This window comes from Caretta caretta, chromosome 1 (assembly GCF_965140235.1).
Source record: "Caretta caretta isolate rCarCar2 chromosome 1, rCarCar1.hap1, whole genome shotgun sequence".
Lineage (NCBI taxonomy): Eukaryota > Metazoa > Chordata > Testudines > Cheloniidae > Caretta > Caretta caretta.
The window spans coordinates 112,133,765-112,160,794 of NC_134206.1; the positions used below are offsets into that span (position 1 = coordinate 112,133,765).

The 27,030-nt window shown below is 43.7% G+C and overlaps 1 protein-coding gene across 6 annotated transcripts in view; it reads left to right on the forward strand.

Moving 5' to 3' along the window:
• TFDP1 (transcription factor Dp-1) overlaps positions 1-27,030 on the forward strand; it is a 101,092-nt gene that overhangs the window by 15,864 nt on the left and 58,198 nt on the right. For 5 of the 6 annotated variants that reach the window (XM_048856025.2, XM_048856006.2, XM_075129987.1 and 2 more), the window contains exon 3: positions 13,935-14,001. In XM_048856025.2, the coding sequence (XP_048711982.1) occupies positions 13,935-14,001 (67 nt within the window). Of the gene's footprint in view, positions 1-4,726; positions 4,852-13,934; positions 14,002-27,030 lie in introns of all 6 variants that reach the window. The other variant, XM_048856067.2, reaches the window with a different exon arrangement.

The following is a 27,030-nucleotide window of genomic DNA, read 5'->3' on the forward strand; positions in this document are numbered from 1 at the left end:
TTATACAAATAGGATGACCACACTGAGTAGATTATAAGCTTTGTAATGATACCTTACAAGAGACCTTTTCCTTGAAGCATATTCCAGTTGCATTATATTCACACTCATTAGTATATTTTTATAAAATCATAGAGTGCAATGTCACAATGGTCACCCTATTTATTATGTTTGGGTGAAGTCATGTGCCCAGATATCATGTTGATCGGCACATAATTACTTCAGAATATTATTTTATAAACCTATAGGCATTTAAAGATTACATTGCTAAGGATGTAGGTGAGGTAATGGCTTTTAAATGAATAGTGTTCAACACTTAATGCGAAAATATTGTATAGTACAGGCACAGTTATATAAACTGTTCTAATAATTTTGCTGAAATAACAAATATCTACAGTACAGACCCATTTACGTGCGGGTGTCGGGAGTCAAGCCGCCATGACCGCATGTTAATGGACAGTGGCTTAAGAGGGCCATGCTGAAAGAAGTGTCTGATTCACTTAGAAAAAAAGGCTGTTATTTTCTGCTCTTTCTGACTCGCATTTTTTTTTCTTTTGAACTCTGTCATTTTCCGCAGATGAATGATTTTGATACTTTCCACATTTTACTCCTCCATAGATCTTGCAACAGTTTCTACAGCACTAAGTGGGTGAAATTTTGACATTTTCAGCAACATTCTCGTCGTCACTGCCATTTAGGCCTGCGTTGTTAGAATTCTTGCCATCACTTTCGCGGTCTGACGTAGCCTTGCAGCCCGTTAGTATTTCTTCCTCGGACAGAAATTCTGAAGTCGGGCAATCTTCATCCATCTTCAGCCACTCGGTAATGATTTCTGGCAACGTATCCAAACTAAAATCTTTTATCATTTGAAAGAGAAGTTTACCTTTATCCTCTTTTGTCTGCGTGCATGTGTGTAGGACGTCTTCTTCCAAAAATCCTTCAAAGTCTGGTTCTGAATCAGTGCCACTGCTGGAGTTTTGAGTCTGAGCCAGTGTTCCCTCTAATTTTTGACAGGCCGTGTGAGCAAAAATTTCTTCTGTGCAAATTTTTGAAGCAGAGTTCAAATTTGTGCACCATGAGGCAAATGCGTCCAAGCGAGTAAAATGCTTATACATTTAAAATTTTAATTTTAAGTTTGTGTCAATTTATATGGGTTTTCAGATACAGACATCATAAGTAAAAAAAAAAAAAAAAAAAAAAGAAAGAAAAAAGAAAAACAAAAGTTTGTTTTAAATTTAAAATTTTCCTAAAAAATATCAATAAATGATTATCAGCCAAGAATAATATGTAATTAAAAATGCATTTTAATTTCCTTATTGGTCAAAATGTCAAAGACTGCTAAACTAATCTTACTGTTTTTCCCTACGATCTTTTTCATTTACCTGTTCAATATAAACTCTGTCCAGATCTATCAGTCCTCCATCCAGCTGGTAACTCTTAATACACATCAGCATGTCCAAATGATCTACTTGTAAACGATTCTGCAATTTGTTTTTTAGAGTGTTCATTAAGCTAAAGCCGTGCTCACAGTCTGCACTTGATGCTAGGGATGTTCCTCCAATATCAATCCACTTCGCAAGATTCTGAAACTGCTCATTCTGGTGAGCAAATGTCACCATATCCAGGAAACTTAAAACCAATTGGCTTTTGAGTCTTTCGGCTACTACAAACTTGAAGTCACTGTACTGACTGACTATAACAATCTCTTCAGCAAGAAAGTCTTTGTATTTTGAACATAGGGATTTGACCTGATGAATTCCAAAATTGAAGTCACACTTAACTATTGCTTCACGATCAAAAGCGGACCACTCCTGGACTTCATCCTCTGGAAACCTGTCTGCCAAATGTGCACACAAGATGTTTATGAAAGTTATTCTAGAAATTGGTATAGAATTGGTATTGATTTTCATTATTTTCTTGAGAGCTCATATCTAAGAGAGCCTTAACTTTGTCACTCCATAAGACTGAATATCCAAGGTCCTGTCTTCTGATATTGTTCAGTTTACCTCGGGCAAGGTGAAATGCTTCAAGAGGTGTAAGGCCCCGTTTCTGGAGCAGTGTGGATAGTGAAGCCAGCTCTGACAAAGCATCATTCAAAACTTCCAATGTTATTCGGTATTCCATAGTATTCAGCTTTTTGTGGCAGTATTTAGAAACTGGATCAGTATCTTTATCTTGCGCAAAATATTCCAGAAGAAGATTATAGTTGCGAATAATTGCTTGAAGTGCAACGTGCCTAGATAACCAGCGCACTTCATTGAGTGGCCTGAAAGCCACTGACTCGCATTCAGAAGCATCCACTATTTTCTGAAATTTGTATTTTCTCTTGGATGACCGACAGAACGCCATGTAGACAGTTCTCATTAAGGTTTCGATTGTCTCTTATCAGATTGACCTCTTTCCATGCATCGGAAATCCCCAAGTCTTCCTGGTGTGCAACGTAATGTTGCTGGACTAAGTGTGGAATATCCTGTTTCAGCTGAACCGCCACATCACAGAGGCACCATCAGATGTGAACATCACCATTTTCATTAGATCAAGTTGGTGTTTTTTATAAAACTCTTTGATTGCAGACACTATTGAAACAGCATCACATTCTTGCAATCTTAATAGTCCACCAAACAAAGTTTTTTATAATCTGCAGAATTTATGGATCTATATTTAAAGTAGAGTATCAAATATCTGTGAATGGATATATCAGTGCTTTCATCAACAGCTAGAGTATGAAACATTGCCGATGCTGTTTCACGCATGAGGTCATTTTGGACAATGCAGTTGATGATTTCAAGAAATTCAAAAGCATAATTCTTACTTCTCCAGCTCGCTGGTCTGTGCACATTCTTTTCCATATTGTCATTAATATCCTGAACAGAAAGCACTGAGCTGTTCATTTTAATAGCCAACAACACATTGTCAATAAGTACCTTGATTTCTTCTGGGTTTGAGAGCTTGCGTTCAAGATTAATTTGCCGCCTCCTGCTTTTCAGCTGGACTTCAAGAATCATGGAAACCATTCCATTCCGTAAGGAGGGGTTTTTGTTTCTAAGTCTTGTTACACCATCTATATGAGACTTATTTGACAGATGATGCTTTAAGAAATCCAACATCCATACATCATTCTACATTCTTGCTGTTGAAAATTCTCCCGGAGCTCTGGCATCTCAACAATATAAACAAACCACTCCATTGTCGTCCTCATGTGAATATTTCATGAAGTTTAATAGGCATTACACTATGTGACTTCGGTGTAACTGTCTCTAGTCTCATCCAGCCATCCAGATTTAAATGAAGTCGCTGTTCTTTTACGCTTTAGACCTCTAGACAGTGACATTTTGGGATTGATTTTTTTACCAGATTGGTTCATATAAAATTAATACTTTTTATTATATGGCTACTATTTCAATGCACTTAACAGCGTGACTCGACAAAAGGGCAAACGGGAGATCAGGATACCGGACGTTTGTGCGTAGCTCCGATCACGTCCATCTCTCTGTGGCAAAAAAACGACGGGAAAATGGTAAAACATCACAAGTAAATGTATGAAATCCAATGCCTTTGAAAAATTTCAGTCACGAAAAAAACCCTTACCTTTGTTCATTTCTGGGAACTCTTTGCAGTTCCTTAGCAACTACCACCAGGCATTTTGACTTATTCGCATGTGCTTGAGTTTGTACATAGCCAAATGAACAGACTACATGGAGATGTGTGGGTCTCCTCCTCCCGACCGTTCCACGTTCAAAATACTGGCGGGGAGGGGTACGTTTCATTGCCCTCCTTTCCCTTTTCCTCCCCACTTGTCAGCTAGTAGAATCTGGCTGTGTTGATAGATGGTGGGCGAACAGTGTCAAAAGTCGCCCATAAATAAGGTGACCAGATCGCAAGAGTGAAATATCAGGACACAATGGGTGAGCGGGGCGGAGGGGAAAGAGACACACAGCTCCCCTGGCCTGCACCCCCTGAACCCACTGTGCCCAGAGCCTCCCCCAAAACCCCCCACATTTGACACAAATGCACAGTGCTGTGCAAACCACCACCCCTGCCCAGTGCCCCCCTGCCCACAGCCCCACCACAGCTGCCGAGCACCTCACACAGAACCCCCCCACTCGCTAGTTTTCCCAATACAGATTTCTCCTCCCTCCCTCCCAGTGCCCTTCCCCCACAGCCCCGCCACCACAATTAAACAATGCTCCACAACAGACTCCCTCTTGCCAGTGCCCTGACACACACACACACACACACACACACACACACACACACACACCAGACACACACCTCCCCCACTGTCTAGCACCCCAAAACACACAAACTGCCCTCACTGCCCAGTGCCCTCCAGACACTCACTCCACCATACCCTGCTCCCTTCCCTGGCTGCACTCACCAGCCCTGCTGGGAGGTCTCTGGCTCCTAGGGTCAGGGCACGGTGGGGGGGTTCTCAACTCTCCATGTGCTTTGCCCGCCACAAGCACAAGCTCTGTGGCTCCCATTGCCTGGGAAAAGCGGGCATCCCGACCGATGTGCGATCAGGATGTGAGACAAATGTGTGCGCGGGGTTTAGAATCTGTGTGTGTGTGCACAGGTGCACAGCTTAAAGGGAACAGTGGTCTGAGCCGTCTTTGACAGAAAAGGCATTACTGAGAGCCTTCATCCAGCAGTTCTCAATGGACTTTTGTTTTACTCCGTCTCAAGTTTTTTTAACTAAATAAATTTCCTTCCTGTTTAACTGTTTCAGGAATTCGGAAGTGCCTGAAGACGTGCATGACACGATCGCCGAAATCAGCTCCTGTCGATAATTGTTTTAAAAATTCTAAATAATGCCCTGATCTAAAGGTTGAATTTTTGATGTTGTGTTGAATGGTAGGTATAGCACTCACATTTTTCCATCGCTCGATACCAGTGATTCGGCTGGAAGATGGGCTGAACAATTGTCAAGTAGCAAAAGTGCTTTGGCTTTGAGTTTCTTCGACCACAGATGCTTACGAACAGCTGGAACAAAGCTGTTGTGGAACCAGTTGTTGAAAATGTCTTGTCATCCAAGCATTTTTGCTCTTCATGTATATTACTAGTAGTTTGGCTCTATTGAGGTGATTAAAGCAGCGAGGGTTATGAAAGTGGCCAACGAGAAGAGGGGAGGGGCAAGCTTTTGGCTGCCTGTCTTATTACTACAAAAAAAGTCACATGATCTTTTATCTTTTTAAATCCAGCTGTTTTCTGTGTGTCGCAATTAAAGGCTGAAGTCTTATCAGATAGCAGTTTTGCAAATAAAGCTGTTTCATCACAATTATAAAGTTGTTCTTCATGGTAGTCTTCATTTTGTAAAATAGATTTTAACTCGGCGGGAAACACGTTTGTGGCCAATTAATTGGCTGATCGGCTTTCTCCAGAAATAGATACCTGCGCTATGGCATGATGCTTTTAAAAATAATTTATAAGCCCTTGCTGGCTTGGAATGATTCATCCCCCGTTAAATTTCCAAATTTTGTCGCTTGGGCTTGAAGAATTGGGCCACTTAATGGCATTCCTTTCAGCCTTTCCTGAGCAAACCATGTGCGCATGGCTTTGTCTGTCATGGGTTTTGCTGAATAGCGCACATGTTTTCGCTTAATCCCCGTGACAGAATTGATATTTTGTACAAAGCCATTCAGTTTAGATTAGTTTTGTAGCCATCCTCGGAGAGTAGATTCGACAATTCCAGTATCTTTTGAAACTTTGGCCTGGGTTTCTCTGCTGTTTACTCGATCTATTGCAGCTAGCTTTTCTTCTACAGTGTAGGAACGCTGACACTTGCCTTCTGCCATTATATTAGGTCTACAGTTAAAATTTTCTAAAGTAGTATATAAATTACTATATAACTACTATATATATTATATCTCTCTAGCGTGACAATGACTAAGTGTGCATGATACGTCTTTACCAATATCGGTAAAGACATACAACACGTTTCTGCTCTGCACTTCCTGTCGATTTCTATGTCAGTGAGTTAGTGAGCAAATCTGTAGCGCTACATAGCAAGTTCCTGTACTGCATGTTAACGAGTCTCGCGTGTTAAATAGGTAACACTGGGAGGCGTGGCGCTACCGCGCTTTAAGCGGATTCACGCGTAAACGATCTGTACTGTATTTTGTTCAGGTCTAGGGCAGCAAGTACCAAGAGCTTTTTATGGACATGGTTGTTGCTACTGCTGCCCTGATAAGTTGTCCATTGGCATTGCAGACTGTAATATATACTGTAATATCCTGATTTCTCGTGTAGGAGAAAACACTTGATGATTTTCTCTGTATGTTAGTATGCCTGGTAGAGTTGACTAGACAGTGTTCTGTGCATGTGAAGTATCTGGGATGAGCATGACTTGAGTGCATAATTAATGAGCTATGCATATTTTTAATTTTTAGAGCAGAAAAAGCATCTGCTGACATGTTGCTGCAGTTCTGCCTTTTGCCCACCAGAGGGCACTGTGGCAATAGAACACAGCAGCAGCTCCCAGCTGGCTAGGGAAGAGAAAGAACCTGCTTTCTTCACAGCTCCTGTCAGGCCAGGTCAGGAGATGGGCTATGGGAAGACAGCATGGTGCTGCTAGGGGGCCGGACAGGGGCTCATAAAGGCTAGTGGGGGAGGACAGACCTGGGGCAGGGGCTGAATGGGCGTGGAGGTACAGGGCCACGGGGGAGGGAGAATCAGGGCCACATGGTGGTAGGGAAAAGGGGTGCAGAGCCACATAGGCACAGGGGGTGGATGAGTGGGGGGACAGAGACATATGGGGGCAGGGGCAGGGGGTACAGGGACACATAGGGACAGGGTAGTGGCTGGGTGGGGGCATAGAGCCACATGGGGATGGGGAGAGGGATGCAGGGTCACATGGGAATGGGGGGAGTAGATGTCTGAGTGGAGGTGGAGGAACACGTGGATGGGGTGCAGGGACACATGGGGACAGGGGCAGATGTGCCTGACTGAATTGGAGAGGTTAGGGGTCAGCCAGGGTCTGCATGGGGGAAGCTCCCTAACAATTCCTCCCCGCCTCCCCCAAAAACTTGTTCCATACTTTTCCCACACATACCTAACAACCCTCCCAAGTTCACACCCAGGCTCCTTCCCAGCAATTTACTTCTCTCTCCCTGAGCTTCTCCGTTACCCCTGACTCCCCCAAGCCTTTGCACTGCTTCTGAGGGGTGTAGGAAAAGCAGTTCTGTATTGTAGTTTAAATTAATTATTAATACAGAACTCTGAGTAATATGTTGTGACAGGGTCGGGCCAGATGGCTACAGGAGAGTAAAAGAAGGCAGATATATTAGCCCCAGGTTAAGTAGGTCCCTTAACAGGGAAGGTACCAGAACAATCAGGAACCTTCTGGAGACAATTAAGACAGACAGGCTGATTCAAACACCTTCAGCCAATCAAGAAGCTGCTAGAATCAATTAAGGCAGGCTAATCAGGGCACCTGGGTTTAAAAAGGAGCTCACTTCAGTTTGTGGTGCGCGTGTAAGGAGCTGGGAGCAAGAGACGCTAGGAGCGGAGAGTGAGAACGTGGACTGTTGGAGGACTGAGGAGTACAAGCATGATCAGACACTGGGAGGAAGGTCCTATGGTGAAGATAAAGAAGGCGTTGGGAGGAGGCCATGGGGAAGTAGCCCAGGGAGGAGTTGCTGTTGCACAGCTGTTCAAGGAGGCACTCTAAACAGCTGCATTCCACAGGGCCCTGGGCTGGAACCCCGAGTAGAGGGCGGGCCCGGGTTCCCCCAAACCTCCCAACTCCTGGTCAGACACAGGAGGAGTCGACCTGGACTGTGGGTTCAGAAAAAACAGCTAAGCTGAGGGCTGCCATGAAGCTCCAAGGCGAGCAAATCTGCCAATAAGTGCAAGACCCACCAAGGTAGAGGAGGAACTTTGTCACAATGTCTAGTAAGGAATCTATTTGTCAAAAAACATTACCTGAATACTTGCTGACAGGTATTTTGAAATAAATGACTACAAATAGTTAAAACTGGTGTTGTTATTTTGACACCTAAAATATGCAGAATTTTGCAGAATTTGAAAATATTGTGACATAATTTTTAATTTTTTTGGCACCTGATCCCCCAGGAATAACAGTGTAGTAGTGACAGGTTTCAGAGTAGCAGCCGTGTTAGTCTGTATTCGCAAAAAGAACAGGAGTACTTGTGGCACCTTTAGAGACTAACAAATTTATTTGAGCATGAGCTTTCGTGAGCTACAGTGTAATAGTGGTAAAGGAGTGAAATATGGGAGAAGCAGCCCAGTATAATGAGTTAATGAAACTCTTGTCACTCCTGCTCTTTAGACTAGCAGACCAAGTGCTTAAGTCACTTGCAGGAGATTGAGTTCTATATGTAGTCTTGGGTGAATGCAGGAGATTCTATGCTCATTTGGCTGCTCCCTACAAGAGAAGAAAACCATTGGTATTGGCAACTTGTCCACCAGAGAGATCTGTTATTGGCCACTGGCCCATGTGCATCTTGTGAAGATATTTTTAGGCTCCTGAGAAATTGTTGAACTCTGATAAATATGATTTGCACTGCATTTTAGCTATGGACTCTTAAAAGTTTTTCTTTGGTGAAAGAAAGAGACAAGGCAGTGATTTAACTTGTCCATAGCCCACATAGTATAATCTTCGCTGTTGCTGAGCAGAGTGATTTAAGTGGAAACAAAACTAAGTTTCAGAGCAGTTAGATAATACAGGTGTGCAGAGGCACTGACTTTCTGGTTTCCTCAGGGGTGCTCGCCCTGTGCTTCACCCTAGGCCCTCGCCCCGATTCTTTTTGCCCTTGCCCAGCCTCTTTCTGAGCAATTAGATAAGACAAGTATGCAGAGGCACCGAGTTTCTGGTTTCCTCAGGGGTGCTCGATTCCCTGCTATGCCCAAGGCCCTTGCCGCACCTCTTTCTGCCCCCGAGTACACCCTGCCCTTGCTCTGCCTCTTCCTGCCCCCACTCCTCTCCTTCCCCTCCAGCACCTCCTGCATGCCGCTGAACAGCTGATCATTGGCAGGGCAGGAGGTGCTGGGGCAAAGGGAGAGGAGCTGATCGCCGGGGCTGCTGATGAGTGCTGAGCACCCACTATTTTTTCCCCAGGGGTGCTCTAACTCTGGAGCACCCACAGAGTCAGCGCCTATGCAAATGTGGCTCAAAAGGAGGGGATAAGGAGCAAGATGTAATTAAAGCAATAAGCTTACCTTTTTGCAGATCTGAACTATAAGTACAGCTAAGTATTGCTTCAAGAATAGTCTAAAAGACCAAAGTTCTAGGAGGTATCATAGTCCTAGGTCAGAAGTGGGCAAACTACGGCCTGCGGGCCACATGCAGCTTGTGGGACCATCCTGCCCAGCCCTTAAGCTCCCGGCCAGGGAGGCTAGCCCCCGGCCCATCTCCTGCTGTCGCCCCTCCCCTGCAGCCTCAGCTCATGATGCTGCCAGCACTCTGGGTGGCGGGGCTGTGAGCTCCTGCTGGGTGGTATGCCCCAGTGCTCTAGACCAGGGGTGGTCAAACTTCTGAGGCAGAGGGTGGGGAAACTGTATGCAGGGCTGGGGCGGGGGGTTGGAGTGCGGGGTGTGGGAGTGAGTGCAATGTGAAGAAAGAGGCTCAGGCCAAGGGATTGGGGCAGAGGAAGGGTGCAGAGTGCAAGAGGGGGCTCAGGGCAGGGGTGCGGACTGCGGGAGGGAGCTCTGGGCAGGGGGTTGGGGTGCAGGATGGGTGTGGCAGGGGGGCTCAGGGCAGGGAGTTGGGGTGTGGCAGGGGGCTTGGGGGTGCAGAGGGGTGCGGTGGGGGCTCAGGCAGGGAGTTGGGGTGCGAGGTGCAAGCAGGGAGTTGGGGGGGGGGGAGGGGTTCAGGCTCCAGAGTGGCAGCAGCGCGCACCATGGCCAGGGAATGTGTGCCCTGGTCCCGCACTGCTCTGGGAAGCAGCCGGCACCATGTCCCTGCATGGCCGTGCACGCTGCCCTTGCTATGTCTCCAGGTACCTCCTCCGAAGCTCCCATTGGCCACAGTTCCCCATTCTCAGCCAATGGGAGCTGCAGGGGACAGTGCCTGGAGGCAAGGGCAACACACTCTGCATGCCCCCCCCACCCCCCGGGGCTCCAGGGTGCTGGCCGCTTCTGAGAGTGGCAAGGGGCCTGCAGCGCCACGGGGGGCAATCCTGCAGGCCGGATCTGGCCCACGGGCTGTAGTTTGTCCAGCCCTGCTCTAGACTGTGTGGTGGCATGGCTGGCTCTGGCCGGGTGGCACAGCTGCCAGTCCTGGCGCTCTCAGTGGCATGGTAAGGGGGTGGGGAGTGGGGGGGTTTGGATAAGGGGAAGAGGGTCTTGGGGGACAATCAGGGGGCAGTTGGATAGGTGTGGGAGTCCTGGGGAGCCTGTCAGGGTAGGGGTGTGGATAGGGGTCGGAGCAGTCAGGAGACAAGGAGGGGGGGGGGGACTTCGATAGGGGATGAGGTCCTGGGGGGGGGGGCGGTTAGGGGTGAGGGTCCCGGGAGGGGGCTGTCAGCGGACAAGGAACGGGGAAGTTTGGCTGGGGCAGTCAGGGGGCAGGAAGTTGGATGGGGATGAGGGCCAGGTTGTTTGGGGAGGCTCAGCCTTCCCTACCCAGCCCTCCATACAGTTTCGGAACCCTGATGTGGCCTCCAGACCAAAAAGTTTGCCTATCTCTGTCCTAGGTTTTTACTTACAGAAAAATTAACTCATTTTTGTGATCTTCTAGAAGTCAAGCTTCACTCAGCACAGCTATAAAAAGCTATCTGAAAAGTTGCTTGATTTGAGTTATCTTGAATAAAATAAATGAAACTAATCAGGAAACTGCACATGTGCAAAGGAGATCTGATTGACAGCAATCTGTTGAGCTTGACTAACTCCTTATGGTATATGGGAGTTTTAATTGCAGCCTTCCTACACCAGCTGGAGCATCTATGTTTGGAAAAGAGAACTTATGCCGGAAAATGTGCTGTTGGTTTGTACTGCTTCAGTCCCTCGGGATTCCGCCGGGGGTGGGGGTGGGTGAGGGTAGTTTTAATTTACATTTGAGGCTCCATTGGAGTGTTGCTGGCCAGGGTGGATTTGATTTCAATCATGATTTAAATCACGTCAGGAAGACTCAATTTAATCAAGGATTTCTACATAAAAGTGTGTTCTTGTTGGTTGTTATAACCTTAATACATATTCTTCACAACTCAGAGATAGATGTTGGTTTCATTTTTAGAAGGTACACACGAGACATTTTTAAGTGATTTATTTAGAAAACTTTTCAGATTAGTTTTACAGCTATATCAGATAATGAATGATTGTTTGGTTATTTCATTTACCAAAGGTAATTGAAGCAGATATTTATGAAGTCATTTGGAGGTGAACTATCTCCAATTCAACAGGTTTATCATTAATATTTGGAGGATTTGCTTGCCATGCTGTATTAAGAGGAGAACATCACCAGACAGACATTTAAATTGTATTATTTAAACAACAACGTTAAGTATTCTGGATTTTTTTCTTCAACAGCAAACATATAATATTTTAACAAAACAAGCATGTGAATTTTTGAATTTAGTTAAACATTCAAGGTTTTTAAAATCAGGTTTGTTTTTGTTAAAATTGTTTTTAACTAAAATAGTTAAATGAAATATTTAAAAAAAAAAACCCAACAAATCGACTGTCAGCCAGGTCAACATGACAAACTTAAAATATTGGCTTCTGCAGCTAACTCAGTCATCTTCACCTTCATTTTCCTGTTGGTTCATAATCTGGAAAAGAAAAACAAGCTTTCCTACTTTTTCAGGTCCCACACGATTTCTCAGTTTGGAATGAATTAGTCCAAAGGAAGAAAATATTCTTTCAACACCGGCGGAAGAAACTACTGCTGTTAGAAGGGAGATTATCACTTCAACAGTCTCTGAATCGAAGTGCTTAAATGACTTCCACCAGTTCACTGGTGTGACTTTCTTTAAAATATCATCAGCAAACATATTTCTTGAATGGTGCACCCTTAACTCTGAAGTTTATTATAGTTGGCATTATGGAGGGATGACTGCTAGATGTCCATGTCATAGCCAGCTCCTCTTTTTCAGCAGTTAAGGTTTACTCTGGTACCGAGTATTGAGAATATTTGCAAGAAAATGAGCTGGAGATAGTTCTTGTCCCATATGGTTTTTTAATGCTTGTAATTTAAACTCTGCAATGGCATATTTCTCTTTTTAAGATTTCACTCAGTTCCTTCCATTTTCAACAGCATCAGCAATAAAACCGCTATTTCCCTACATTTTGTTCAAGGCTACAGAAATAGGCTTCAAGGGACTCGGCATGTGTTCAACATTTCTCTTAGCCTAACGTTGAGAACTTTGGCTGTGACAGTGCCATCTATTTTTTCACAATTTTGTTCACAGACTGTCATCATATTAGGTCAGTTCTTGAGATAGTGCTCAAAACCGTCCACTCCTGAGATCCATCACACGTCTTGTGGGAGAGTTAGCTTGGTTCCTCCCACTTTTTTTCAGAGCAGCTGCTGGAAAGTGGTTGTTACATGTGCCAAATTCACAACTACAAAAATAGGGAATAACTATTTAGGGTTAGTAGTGATGAAAAGGTTCTTTAAGTTGTAGAGGACCACAAACTTAGTTGTCAGTGTGAAGCACCTGCAAAAAAGGTTTAGTAGTATTCTCGGGTATATTAACAGGAGCATTGTATGTTAGACACAGGAGGTAATTGTCCTTCTCTACTCAGCACAAGTAGATCCCAGCTGGTTCTGTATCCAATTTTGGGCACCACAGTTTAGGAAAGATGTGGACAAATCAGAAAGAGTCAAGAGGAGAACAACAAAAATGATTAAAGGTTTAGAAAATTTGACTTATGAGGAAAGGTTTAAAAAACCTGTAGTCTTGAGAAAAGAAGACTGGGGGGGGGGACTTGATAAGTCTTCCCTCTACATAGAGGGTAAATGGACACACATCAGACATCAGGAATGGTAACATACAAAAGCCAGTAGGAGAACAATTAAATCTCCCTGGACACCCAATAACAGATTTAAAAGTAGCCATCCTTCAACAAAAAAACTTCAAAAACAGACTTCAGAGAGAAACTGCTGCGCTACAATTTACGAACTTCATTTGCAAACTTAACACCATCAATTTGGGCTTGAATAGGAACTGGGAGTGGCTGGCTCACTACAAAAGCAATTTTCCGTCTCTTGGTATTGACACCTGCTCATCAATTATTGGGAGTGGACCACATCCTCCGTGACTGAATTGGCCTTCTGCATTGGTTCTCCACTTGTAAGGCAACTCCCTTCTCTTCATATGCCAATATATATTTGTACCTGTATCTGTAATTTTCACTCCATGCATCTGAAGAAGTGGGGAGGGGGGGGGTTAACTCATGAAAGCTTATGCCCAAATAAATCTGTTAGTCTTTAAGGTACCACCAGACTCCTAGTTGTTTTTGTCCTTTTCTACAAACTGTTGCCATATGGGGCCTGGCTACTAACCTGTTTAGCAGTTAAGTTCAGGAAGTTGAGGTTTATTGATCATTAAGAGGAAGCACATATATGTATACTTATGACATTTTTTCTTTACTCAAGACTTACTATAATTTTACTGGCTGTCAATTTTATAAGTATATTCTGGATAATGAAGCAGAAATCTGTTTTTCTGTCTCCCTGCTTTTTCTTGTGGGATGGTCTTAGTGATTTTTTTTTCCTGTGGAATATGTCACCGGTATAGTTGTTAGTATGGTATTTAAGTATTTTAAAGAACAGACGTTTTCCACAAAGCTTTATTTAGTACATGCTTTACCTTACTGGCCATTATGGGGTGGAGATACTATTGTTATTGAGTTGCAGTTTTAATTTGGAAACCTGGGTTGGGGAAGTCTTAACAAATTACATTAGATCTTTCAAAATTAATAGTAAAGAAAGTAGTTTTCTATAGATATTGTAAATCTTTTATTTTCTTTACTAGGCTGGACTAATTGAAGCCAATGGAGAACTTAAGGTTTTTATAGACCAAAACCTTAGTCCTGGAAAAGGTAAGAAAATACTTTATCAGAAAGATACTTCCACGTTTTGGCCTTGTATATACTTAAGTGTATTATGGGCAATAGAAGCCCTTGACAACTGCTTCCTTAGCACAGTTTTTTATAAAGCTTTTCTTATAGCTCATTTTTATACTCTAGTGAATCAATTCTGCAGATTTACTATGGCTACAATTGTGTGAAGTTCATTGGTGGTTCAGCTGGCATTCCATAGGTGGCCAGTCATTAGTGTAGCTGCACAGGTGCAGCCACCTAGCTTAGACAGGCAAAGGTGCTGTAAGCCATGATTTGCACCAGTGTATTTTGTCAGTTGGAGAAAATGCATTAGTGCAAATTGCCGTTTAAATTGTCTTTGCCTGTCTCGGCTAAGTGCTTGCTAATCAGCATGGCTACAGTAGTGGTTGGCTGTCAATATCTACCCAGGGAATTTGTCCAAGTTACAGCCAAGGCCTGGGATAGTGTTCTTAATATAAATCTTCTTAACTAGGTAATTCAGTTAGATAATAGCTGCGTTTGTCTAAGTCTTCACTACTTCAGTGATCTAAACATTTTTTGTACTCTCATAGGCTATAGAATTCTATTTCTATGTGACACATGATCTCGGATACTAAACTCCAAAACTGTTGCAATATTATGTGCTGAATGCTTCAACTAGCAAAGGCAAGAGAAGCACACAGCTTATAACTTACCAGGAAATTTGATTCCCTTATTTCCCCCTGATTCTCTGAGAGAGATTCTATCTGTAACCCTTCAGTTTGTACTCTACTTGTCAGCAGGAGTATAAAGCCAGACTGGTGAGTGTAGGTGTTGAGCATTAATTGTAATATATGGGTTCATAGTTTTTTCCTCTTGAAAACAAAACAAGGGCTTGTCTTTGATTTTTGATTATTTTTTTTATTTATCTTTTAAAATATCCCTATATACTCCTATCATGCTGAGCTGGTCCTAGTGGCTTTTCATGGTAGATGTGATATTTCCAGCATAGTGTACTCAGAGCTGTTGACATGAAGCAAAAAGAGTTAGCAGTCTGTATCTAGGTAGGTGAGACTTCCTTCTGCCATGACCCTCCACCCCATAATTGAAGTGAATGCTTCATTCCCTTTTCAGTTCACTTAGCACATAACGCCCACACTTTGTATATTTTCTTGATATTTGTGAATCACTTTTAAAGAGTAGAATAAGGAGAAGTTTATTTTGAGTTTCAAGGGCAACCAAAAAGTGACTGGAAAATAAGTAGGGCTTCATTTCAGTGCCTTAAGTGTAATTCCGTATAAGATTTTCTCTAAGTGGTTTTAAATAAAGTTTGTGCTAGCCCTGCAGACTCTGCCTGCTGTCTAAAAATCAAGCTTTGTTCTTTTTGGCTTGTGCGTCACCACCAACAAGATTCGGCAGTCCAAATTGTGGCCTCAGTTATCCTGTGCAGTATTTTCAATGGGGTTACAGGTGTAATTGAAGGCAAAACTTTCCCTGTTACTGGAACTTGTTTAATAGCTCTTTTTATAGAGGAGCTAGAATGGAATCCAGCAAACTTGATCATAGTTATATACACTCTACAGTGTTAACAGGAGTTTAAAGTAGTAAATATTTTTGTCACTAAAATATCCAGGTACCTCTTAAGATCTGTTGACAAAGGCGGTGTCAGTTTTACATGGCTGCTTTTTTGACAATATCTGTACCTTATGGTTTGGTAGGTATTTTTTTTAAAACGGGCATTTCAAATCAAACTGTATATGATGTAGCAAAGAAGAGTTTGTTTTCATTGACTGACGAATCTATAAATTGCATATCATTTTTTAAGAGCCCCATCCAGCTTCCACTAAAATTGATGGAAAGACTCGCACTGATTTCAGTGAGCAGGAATCAGCCCTCAGTGTTGGATTGAAACAGTGAGAGATGCCTATTGGGCTGTAATATTTCTATACTTGTCTGTTTATTATGAGTTGCTACTTTTGAGTGTGTGATCAGATTTTTCTCCATTCTGGTTCCATGAGGAATGTGGTGGCAAAAAGGTATACCCAGAGTCTGCTGTTGAAGGCTTTACCTCCTGATCCCTCAAATTTGTATTTCAGTTCTGATAAATTTTAGCATGGAAAATTGATTATAGCTACCATGAAGTTCTTGAAGGATGTCTTTGAGAAAACATGAACCTATAACAGGGAGACTTTGGGCATGGGCTCTGTGTTGTATAAGCTGTGGACACTACCCAGGCTGGGAAAAGTCCTGTTGTTCAGAAGTCCAGGACAAGTAGGAGTGCTACCTCCTCATGAAAGTGTCCATTTTCCTCAGTTCTAAGGTGCAGTAACATAAATCTGCCTGTCAGATTGGGAGAGTAGCTGGAAGGGTTCAGGGGGTTGAGAGGACTTAATGGTAAGGAAGAGAGAAGATAGAGCAGAGCAATAGAACCTTCTAAACTGTAGACCACAGTTAGATCAAAGGCAGTTGTTGTCTTTGCCAGAACACAAGTGATAGTTTCAGTTGCCAACCAAAGCTGAGTGGGTAAAATTGGCTACAATTTGATTGTCTGCTGTGAAACAGTTTGATTTGATTTGGGGCTTTCTCTAATATTTTGTTACAGCTGACTTTTAAAAAAAATTGAAAAATGACTGGAATACATCAAACTATCATTAGAATTTTAATGGCTGATCCAGTGACAATTCTGTAGCTGAACAAGAATTGGTACATGTCAAATTCTGCTACAGCTGATCATATTGCACAGAAAACTGCTTTGGGAATTGCAGGTAACAAGATTGAATAACTCAAGTCAGAACTAGTTGCTCTGAATTCAGATTGTGTAGCAGTGAACATGAACTGTTTAAGTGTCATGAAGGCCAACTTTAAACAAGAAACTATTCATGCTGTGAACTGCATCAATCATAAATTTGAACCTTGATATTCAGGATCGCAAGAGATTATCTAAACAGCTGAAATGTATTTTGAAAGATCTTTTCAGATCTTATTTAAGTCCCAAAAGACCCCTTCAGTTAGTGTTGCCTTTGATGCAGCAGTGAGCTATTTTGGAATATCTTCAGTATAAACTGAGTTAGTAGTCAGGCCAAAGCATAGCAAAAATGACTAAAAATTATATTTTGCCTGTCACCAGTTTGAATCATATTGCAAAAAACTGTATGAGGGAGTGATGTAGCTCAAGTTATAAACATTCTTAAGGATAATTTATGAATGTCTATCTTGGAAATACAATTGTAATCACCATGGCAATTGAAGACTGAGCCTCTCCTTGAGACATAAAAAAATCTCTAGTTTGGTGCTTTGCAAAGCCTAGAAAATGCTTGATGGAGCTTGCAGCAGTGGAAGGCAATATTGCTGTTTGTCTAAAAAGTTCTCCTTAGGGCTGACAGATTTGAAGATTTGGATCTTCAGAGACACAGTTGTCAAAAAATAAGATCTATATGTTTGGTATCTGTGTTCAGTAGCAGATTCAGATTCATCATGTTACAACAAGCAATATTCATGTGGTTTCAGTACTTTGGCTCCATAAAGTGGCTTATTCTTTGAACGCCTCTGTGCATTCTCACTCATGAGATATGGTGCCTCTGGTGTTATACTGTGCAGCTGTGTAGAAAAGCAGCGTCTGCTGAGTGCAAGGTGCAGGAGCACTCTTGTGCTAGGATGATGTCATCAGCTCCATCAGTATATGGGAGTGCACCCACGCACACACCTCAGTTCCTTCTTCGCAGCCACAGAGAGCTCATGGAAATACCTTTCCTGTTCATGAGGCTAGTTAGGAACTATTCAGAGAAAACAAGCTGTTAGTTTGTTGTTAGTGTTAGGTTACTTGGGACAACTGGCCTCGAGTTATCCCCAAAATCATGGCAGGTCCTGAACCCCATAGAGGGTTCAAAAGAGATGCAACCCACTCAGCTATCTTCTCTGAGACAAAGACATGTTTGGTGTCTTCTGTCCCTGGGAGAATTGCACATAGTATCTCAGTGCACAATTTTGCCATGCTTTTATTCCTTGACTGAGGAATGAGGGGCATCTCAGAGTGCATGTTCATTTGACTTTGGTACGCTTCCAGTTGGACTATCCTGGTACTCCTGTGGGAGGTTTTGAGTTCTGGGTCTTTGCCAAGGTCTTCTGTAAAGACACCTGAGACGCATCAAGCTGCTCCTGATTTGTTGTCTTCCCTCATTGTCGAGCCTGAGGTCTAGCTCCCCAAGACCAATGCCTACAGTGGCCAGGCTTCCTATCCAGTACTTTCTGGAGCTGCAGACTTCACCTGGGCAGTCTGCACTGGCACCAAGGCCTATATCTGCACTGAAGACTCATTTGTGCCATTAGTTAACTCCGTGACCAAAAGAGCAGTTTTCCAGATCTGTTCAATCCTGATCTGAGGAAAATGAAAAAGTATTCAAACTCACAGAGAGTTTGAGGAGGAGGCAGCATTGTTTTCCTTTTCTGCTGCTGGCATGTTTCCTTTAGGGACTCTTCCCAGAAGAGGGCTGGACAGTGCAGAACACATGTTTTGGGAAAATTTGGAACTGGGAGTGTGTTGGTCATGCTGCTAATAGTAACCAAAGCTGGTGGAAGCCAGGGTGTGACTGAAGTCTTGCTGACAGGCTGCTGGGGTCAGAGCTACTGGACCAGGACTACAGCTATACACAGACACTCAGGGTGTGACTTGCATGCTGGTGGACCATTTGAGTAGCCCAGGTGGGGAGCTACAACAGCGAAGCATAGTGAGGTACCCAAGGTTGCGGGGCAAGCAGTGACACAGCCCCTCACTGGTCTATATTGCACACTGGAATGTGATAACCCACTTTTCCCTTAGAAGCTGTTGTCTGTCCCAGCTGCTTGACTCTGTATATTGGTGTTTGCCACCAACTTCAGTCAGGAACATCCTGGAGGAACACTGAATCCCTTCAGTACCAGTGTTACTCTGGGTTTTCTGAACCCAGAGCACTGGTAACTTAATTGTTTCTCTCCAGACACTGTCAGGAATAAATCAATGGGGACACAGCTCTTTTGTCTTAGATACAAACCAGAGTTCTTTTACCTAAAGCTAATTTATTAGGTCTCAAGCGCACACACATAAATGCTATAGCAATAGGTTCAGAGTATCCTGAACATTATAGGTGATGGTTTCAAGTGATCACCAGCTAAGCTTCCAGGGGCCCTCCTTTCGTACAGTTGATAGGTTGGCTCCTTGCCCTAAGAAAAACTCCTTCAGACTGCTCTAAAGTCTTTTGCTTAACTTTTTATTGTTAACTTAAACAAAGCACATAACTCCTAGTAGGACACCAATTCTCCTAGTTCCAGCAAATAACTTCTTATCAAAGCATTTCTAGTATTTCTAGTAATAACAATAAAACTTGTATGTTGGGGCACTTAAAACCAAGTTCAGCTGTCCAAACAGTCCTTCCACTCTCATGGTTCATTAACTTTGTTCCATCCTCCCAGTCTGATTAGCAAAACTGCAATCATGCAGCTATTTGGCCTTGCCTCCCAGAACCCTAATGATGATTCCTGGCTATGTGGTGTTTGGTTTTATGCTAGTAGTGGCTGGAGACACAAAATGGCTGCCTGCTGTAATGTCAAGTTTAATTCTCCCATAACACCAGCTGTGCATGTTCTGCCAGCCTGCTGCAGAGAGCTCAGTTGCATTCCTTTGCCAAAGAATCCCATTGGCATGGAAAGACGTGCAGAGCCCTCTTCAGTTACTTGTGTGGTCCTACATAGAGAAGTCCACGACAAATCTCTTAGATGCCACCAAACTCAGCATGACGCTGGTGTTAACGTTAGCATTGATACCCCTCTTGGCACCAGAGATGCCAGCGTGGAGAATTTGCCTGGTGCCAACCCTACCCCAGGTGCCATTTTCTTTGAGTATGTACGTGTGCTCTGTATACCCAGCACTGTCAGTGGAGTCATTAGACCACGGCTGACAAGAGTTTATGTAACCTGTGCTTAAAAAAACCCTCCAGTGATGGATACTTCATAGCTTCCCTATTCCAGATCTTACCTACCTTTATAATTAGAATGTTTTCCCTAATCTCTAACCTAAAGCTTCCTTGCTGCAGATTAAGCCCATTACTTCTTGCCCTACCTTCAGTGAACATGAACAATCGACCAGTCTTCTTTATAACAGCCCTTAACATGTTTGAAGACTATCAGGTCTCCACTCAGTCTTCTTTTCTCAAGAAACATGTCCAGTTTTTAACCTTTCTGTGTGTGTTCAGTTTTCTAAACCTTTTCATTTTTGTTGCTCTCCTCTGGACTCTCTCCAGTTTGTCCATATCTTAAAGTATGGCACCCAGAATTGGACATACTACTCCAGGTGAGGCCCCACCAGTGCTTAGTGGATTGGAACAGTCACCTGCCTTATTTTACATATGACAGTCCTGTTAATATGTCTCAGAATATTAGCCTTTTTTGCAACTGCATCATATTGTTAGTTTGTATTCAATTTGCAATCCACTGTAACTCCCTGTCACGGGGCGACGACTCACCGGTGCGGCGCCTCCTGTCAGTCATCCTGGGAATTAGCTCTTCCAGCCAGGACTGCCCTCTGCAGGCCGGTGTCTCGCCTGCCGCTGGCCCGTGTCCCTCCTGGACCCCAGTGCCCTTCTAGATTAGGGTTCTGCCCCCTGGCAGTACCCCCTCAGTCTGGATCTCCCCTCCCAGGAGAATCCCCAACTCCCTATCCCTCCCTTGCCTCAGTGGCTACTGCCAGTCATCGTCTAGCCCCCACTCCCTGGGGCAGACTGCAGTCTATGAACCGCTCATCATCGGCAAGGGGGGGTTGGATCAGCTGCCTCTGCCTATCTCTGGGCTGCCCCTTTGCAGCCCAAGTACCTTTTCATAGGCCTTTTACTAGGCCTGCAGCCTGGGGTTTTGCGAGGCTGGAGCTCCCCAGCTCCCTCTGCCCTTCCCCAGCACTGCTCCATCCTAGGTACCCTTCTCAGCTCCCTGGCAGCCAGGTCCTTCTCTCTCAAGAATCTAGAGAGAGACTCTTGAGTCCTTCTGGCCCACCGCCCTCTTATAAGGGTCAGCTGGCTACAGCTGTGGCTGCTTTCCCAATTAGCCCAGCTTTCCTCGCTGCAGCCCTCTCTGGGGCTGCTTTATCCCCTTCTGGCAGGAGCGGGGTTACCACCCCGCTACACTTCCATATAATTTTCTGTGGTACTATCACCTAGCCAGCTATTCCCAATTTTGTAGTTGTGCATTTTAATTTTTCTTTCCTACGTAAAGTACTTTACACTTGTCTTTATTTAATTTCATGTTGGTGATTTCAGATCAATACTCTAATTTGTCATGGCTGTTTTGAATTCTAATCTTATCCTCCAAAGTGCTAGCAACCCCTCCCAGCTTGGTGTCCTTTGCCAATTTTATAAACATACTCTCCACTCCATTATCCAAGCCGCTAATGAAAATATTGAATGATACTGGACCTAGGACTGACCCCTTAGATACGCCTTCCCAGTTTGACGGTGAACAATTAATAGCTACTCTGAGTATGGTCTTTCAACCAGTTCTGCAGTCACCGTTATAGTAATTTCATTTAGGCCATTTCCTTCTTTACTTTTCATTTAATAATGTCAAAGTCGCATTCCCCATGGTTTCAGGATTTTTTAACTAAATGAATGGCATTTGTCTATTCCCTACCTTCTCCCCAACTCTTAGCCCTCTTGGACATAGCTACTGCTGCTTGTTGGCGGTGGTTTAATTGGAGGTGATCTCCCATTTTCATAGAGCGCCTGGGGCTCTGCTGTCACACGGCATCCTGGGGCGCCTGGGTTCCCTGGCGGCCGCCCCATGTCCACCGGGGTCCCCGGCTGCTGGGTGGCGTTTAACCATTAACAGAAACCAATAAGCATCAAGCTTACCGGTTAAACTCTTACATCTCTACCCCCCGTCTTCACCTCTGCCTTGGAGTTTTCTATTTCCAGACACTATATAGGCTAGGGAAAAGAAACTGAGATGGGGGAGCACGCTTTCTTACCGAATGATCTGATGGTGACATCTTAGTGCAAGAATGTTCTTGAGCTCCCTTTCCCCTGCATTGGACACTACTCTTCTACGTGATTCCACAGCTCATAGGCAGAGGCACCATATCCTTTTAATGTGGCTGCATAGACACAGCTCTTGAAGAACAACAGTTACTAGTAAGTAAGTCCTTTTTTAATTAATTATTGTTTTATCCAATTATTGTGGTTTTGCAGCCTAGAGGTGGTCTTTGGTCAACAAGTTGGGCCATTTTGACATTAGAAGTAACGCAGCCATTCACCATTTAGAGCTAACTTGAATGCAACAGTTTTGTTAATTTGTAGGAAGGAGATTGGAAATGTGTCAAAAGTTCTCACTGATAGATTACTTAACCCAGCTGTAACTGCTCTCTAAAGAGCATGCAGTCACAGAATATCTTAAACATTGGTGGCAGAAAGATTTCCCATGACACTTAGGCCTTGGTTTCACTGTGCATTGAGACAGTGCTACCAGGGTAACTTGGGCAAGAGTGCAGGGGAGCCCTTGCAGCATAGAGCCATTGGGACTCAGGGAATAGGCTTTCCGTGTTCCCCCATCACCTACCACAGGGCTCACTAATACAGCTGCCTAAACAAATAATCAATTGCAAATAAAAGGGTAGCTTCATCAGTAGGTTTTCACCTGCTTTGTGTTGTGCTGGCAATGCAAAGCCTCTGTAAACTCGGATTAATTGGCTGGTATGCTCTTACAGCTTTGTACTGCATGGTGAATCTGCCCTTAAAAAAAATAAAGTTGATACAATCGGTCAGGAATATTGCATGGTTTAATTAATTGGGTTTCTTGTTTAGTGTTTTATAAAAGACAGATTTTATCTTGGACCACAAACACTAAATTACCTTACTCATAATTGTTCGACTACATTGTGTATCACTACAGGGCAGAGCTAAACATGTTTGGGTGGCTTAGTTGTGTTTTTAACTTGTTTGGACTTCTTCTAAGTGTAAACTTAACTCTGAATTTCCTGGATTTATAATGCTTGGCTTGGGAATAACTACAGCATGCCTTCTTTTGTGTATGTGTGTTGTGACAGGGTTGGGCCAGATGGCTACAGGAGAGTAATAGAAGGCAGATATATTCGCCCCAGGTTAAGTAGGTCCCTTTTCCCTGGGTAAGGTAACAGGGAAGGTTCCAGAACAATCAGGAACCTTCTGGAGACAATTAAGACAGACGGGCTGATTTGAACACCTGCAGCCAATCAAGAAACTGCTAGAATCAATTAAGGCAGGCTAATCAGGGCACCTGGGTTTAAAAAGGAGCTCACTTCAGTTTGTGGTGCGCGTGTAAGGAGCTGGGAGCAAGATGCGCTAGGAGCTGAGAGTGAGAACGCGGACCGTTGGAGGACTGAGGAGTACAAGCATGATCAGACACCGGGAGGAAGGTCTTATGGTGAGGATAAAGAAGGCGTTGGGAGGAGGCCAAGGGGAAGTAGCCCAGGGAGGAGTTGCTGTTGCACAGCTGTTCAAGGAGGCACTCTAAACAGCTGCATTCCACAGGGCCCTGGGCTGGAACCCGGAGTAGGGGGTGAGCCCGGGTTCCCCCAAACCTCCCAACTCCTGGTCAGACACAGGAGTCGTCGACCTGGACTGTGGGTTCAGAAAAACAGCCAAGCTGAGGGCTGCCGTGAAGCTCCAAGGCGAGCAAATCTGCCAATAAGCGCAAGACCCACCAAGGTAGAGGAGGAACTTTGTCACAGTGTGTAACCTTGAAGTTTCTTATCTCTCTACTTCTCAATCTTAACATAGTGGGGGGGTTTAAAATAATAGAGTCCAGTTTTCAGCTTTGGCAATGCTTCACTATGCCAGGGGAAAGGGAGAGAGTCTACTAGAAAGTGATAGTGAAAATACTGAACTTTCTCAAGCATAGCCAACCTGTTGGACTGGTGTAAGAGGAGCCATCCTGGCAGAAGAGAATTAGCAAATAGTTTCACACAGCTTTACTGTTTTGGAGGTGTTAACTTTGAAGAAAGCTGCTTCATTTTTGTCTTCATTAGTACATTCAGAAAAAAATTGTTAAATTCCGGAGGCATATTTAAATACTTGGTGAGATGCTGTTTAATTATAATCCTCTCTCCCCCCCAACCCCTCTTTTTAGGATTTGGGATGATCATAGAATCAGTTGTTTCAGATGGGTGAAAAGGAAGAGAACTAATCATTCTATTTCATTGTGGTAAAACAAAATTGCTTGAATTAATCTATAGGCTGTCTAGTGAATGTGTCTCTTAAGATTTGAGATAGGCACTTGCAGCTGCCATACCAGTAGGTGGCAGTATTGGTATACAACTAGAAAATATTTTATGAACAAGAAGGTCTTTAAAATGTATTTTAAATGGAACAAAAACTATATTTCTATTAACACTATAACCAGGGTCTTCCTTGTATGTAAATCCTATTTGTGAGCCACAAAATATGGTTTTGCTTAATTTTATTAAGTTTTAGTGAGTGGACTATGAATAGAAAAGGACAATTACTAAATGAAGTTGCAATTTTTAATGTATGGAATTATTTAACTGTAAACTCCATTCAGCTCCCACCCTAGTGAATATACACATTCTCTGGAAGAAGAGGGGAGAAAGTACTTCAATTTTTTCCCCTAAATACTTCTTCTGTTACAACAATTTCATGGAGAGGAGAGGAAAAACATGATGCAGTAACAGACAGTTGAAACCTTCATTTAATCAAAACAAGATATTCTGTTCATATCCAGAAGCTTTTAAGTACTTTTTTTGGTCTTTTATTTCTTTAGCATTCATGAATGATATGTATTTGACAACTGTTGAGACTAAGGGCATGGCTAATCTTGCAGATGTAGAGCACTTCGAGTTAAACCAGCCTTCCAAGAGCGCAATAGGGAAAGCGCTGCAGTCTGTCCACACTGACAGCTTCAAGCGCCCTGGCATGGCCACATTTGCGGCACTTGCAGCGGCATTGGGAGCGGTGCATTATGGGCAACTATCCCAGCATGCAAGGGGCTTTAATGTATTTTTCAAATGTGGTGGGGTGGTGTGGAGTGTGACAGGGAGTGTGTTGTGTGTATGTGGGAGGAGAGAGAGTGGGTTTTGAGGGGGCTGAGAGCATGTCAGCATGCTGTCTTGTAAGTTCCTCTCTCTCTCACACACAGCATTCCACGCTAATTGTTGCTTTGTCTGGGAGAAGATAAGCAGCCGGCTGTCAGAAATGGAGCTTTTAAAGGGCATTTCCGCAGTCCTACAGCCGATTCCAAGCAATGACAAGAGTGGCCACTTGACTTAAGGGGATTATGGAATTTTTCCAGAGGCTGATCAGAGCGCAGTAAAGCAACACCTCGTTCACACTGGCGCTGCAGTCCTCCAGTGATGGCGCAGCAAACGTTATTCCACTCGCCGAGGTGGAGTACCAGCAGCTCTGTAGCCGCGGAGTCAGAGCACTCTATATGCCTTGCCAGTGTGGACGGGTAGTGAGCTAGTGCACCCGGGGCTTGTTTATTGTGCTGTAACTCGCAAGTGTAGGCAAGCCCTAAAGTCCCTCGCTATAACAGAATTGATAAATCACATAGTAGAAGTTTAAGCGTCTTACTAATGTGGCGAAAATGTACCTCAGCCCTTACGAAGCAGTAATGCCTGTAAAGAGGAGAATGTTATGTGACGTTATTGAGTTGAACTGGGACCGTATAGAACACTGTTGCAACCAAAGTCCTGTGGTGGCACCAAATCTTGTATAAAGGGGGTCAAATAAGGTGTCTAAGACAAGGTTATGGTTTGCTGGTTATGATTATGCTATCTGTTTGCATATATCATTTTTGTATTTAAACATCTAAGTGTTGGCTCTATACTGTCTGTATTTCAAACTTATGCTATGCTTCTGGGTGACACCCCAGACAAGTTGGTGTCAGCTCTACCTAGCCTGCTTGATGCCCCATTAAGGACCATCAGCTATACAAGTGACCCATTGAGAGAAGGCAGACACTCCTTGTGACTCAGCAAGGTATGCAGGGTCCTGCCTATGGACAGAACTCTGAGGTTTTCCCATGCCATGTGATGGACAGCTTGTCTTTGGAACAAAGAAAGAAAGAAAGACCACATGGCAAGAGAATATAAAAAGCTGCTGCAGCTCCTCCATCTGGTCTTCAATCCTGCTTCTTACCTCTAGAGGGACTTTGCTACACTGAAGCATTGAACAAAGGACTGATGACCCATTTCAGCTGTGGATGTACTCCAGAGACTTGATTTGAACCTGCAGTTTATTCTATCACTGCTGCAAGCCTGAACCAAGAACTTTGCCGTTGCTGTATGTAATTGATTCCATTTAATCAATTCTAGCTCTCATCTATATTTCTTTCCTTTTATGAATAAACCTTTAGATTTTAGATTCTAAAGGATTGGCAACAGCGTGATTTGTGGGTAAGATCTGGTTTGTATATTGACCTGCGTATGGGGCTTGGCCCTTTGGGATCGAGAGAACCTTTTTTCTTTTACTGGGATATTGGTTTTCATACCCATTTGTCCCCATAACGAGTGGCACTGGTGGTGATACTAGGAAACTGGAGTGTCAAAGGGAATTGCTTGTGTGACTGTGGTTAGCCAGTGGGGTAAAACCAAAGTCTTCTGTGTTTGGCTGGTTTAGTTTGCCTTGGTGTGCATAGAAACCCCAGCCTTGGGCTGTAACTGCCCTGCTTTAAGCAATTTGTCCTGAATTGGCACTCTCAGTTGGGTCCCACCAGACTCAGCATCGTTACAGCCATCTTTATCATTTGGGAGAGGATCAGACACTTGCAAGAATGGATAAATGAGGCTTATCTGCCATCTATGTCTTTTATGGAGATAAGTGTGTCTTCCCCCATCCTACAACATAAGAAAGATTCTTTGCTCTTGACTTGTCCAGAAAACATCCTGAGCGGGGATCCCATTTGTTCCCCTGGGTCATGATAGGAAAGGATGCTTCAGATTTAGGATGGGGAGCCCCCTTTGAAGCACTGACTAGTTAGTATAAAAGTAAAGAGATTTTCTAAGGGAAGGTGCTCCCACGTTGTTCAAATGGAGAAAAA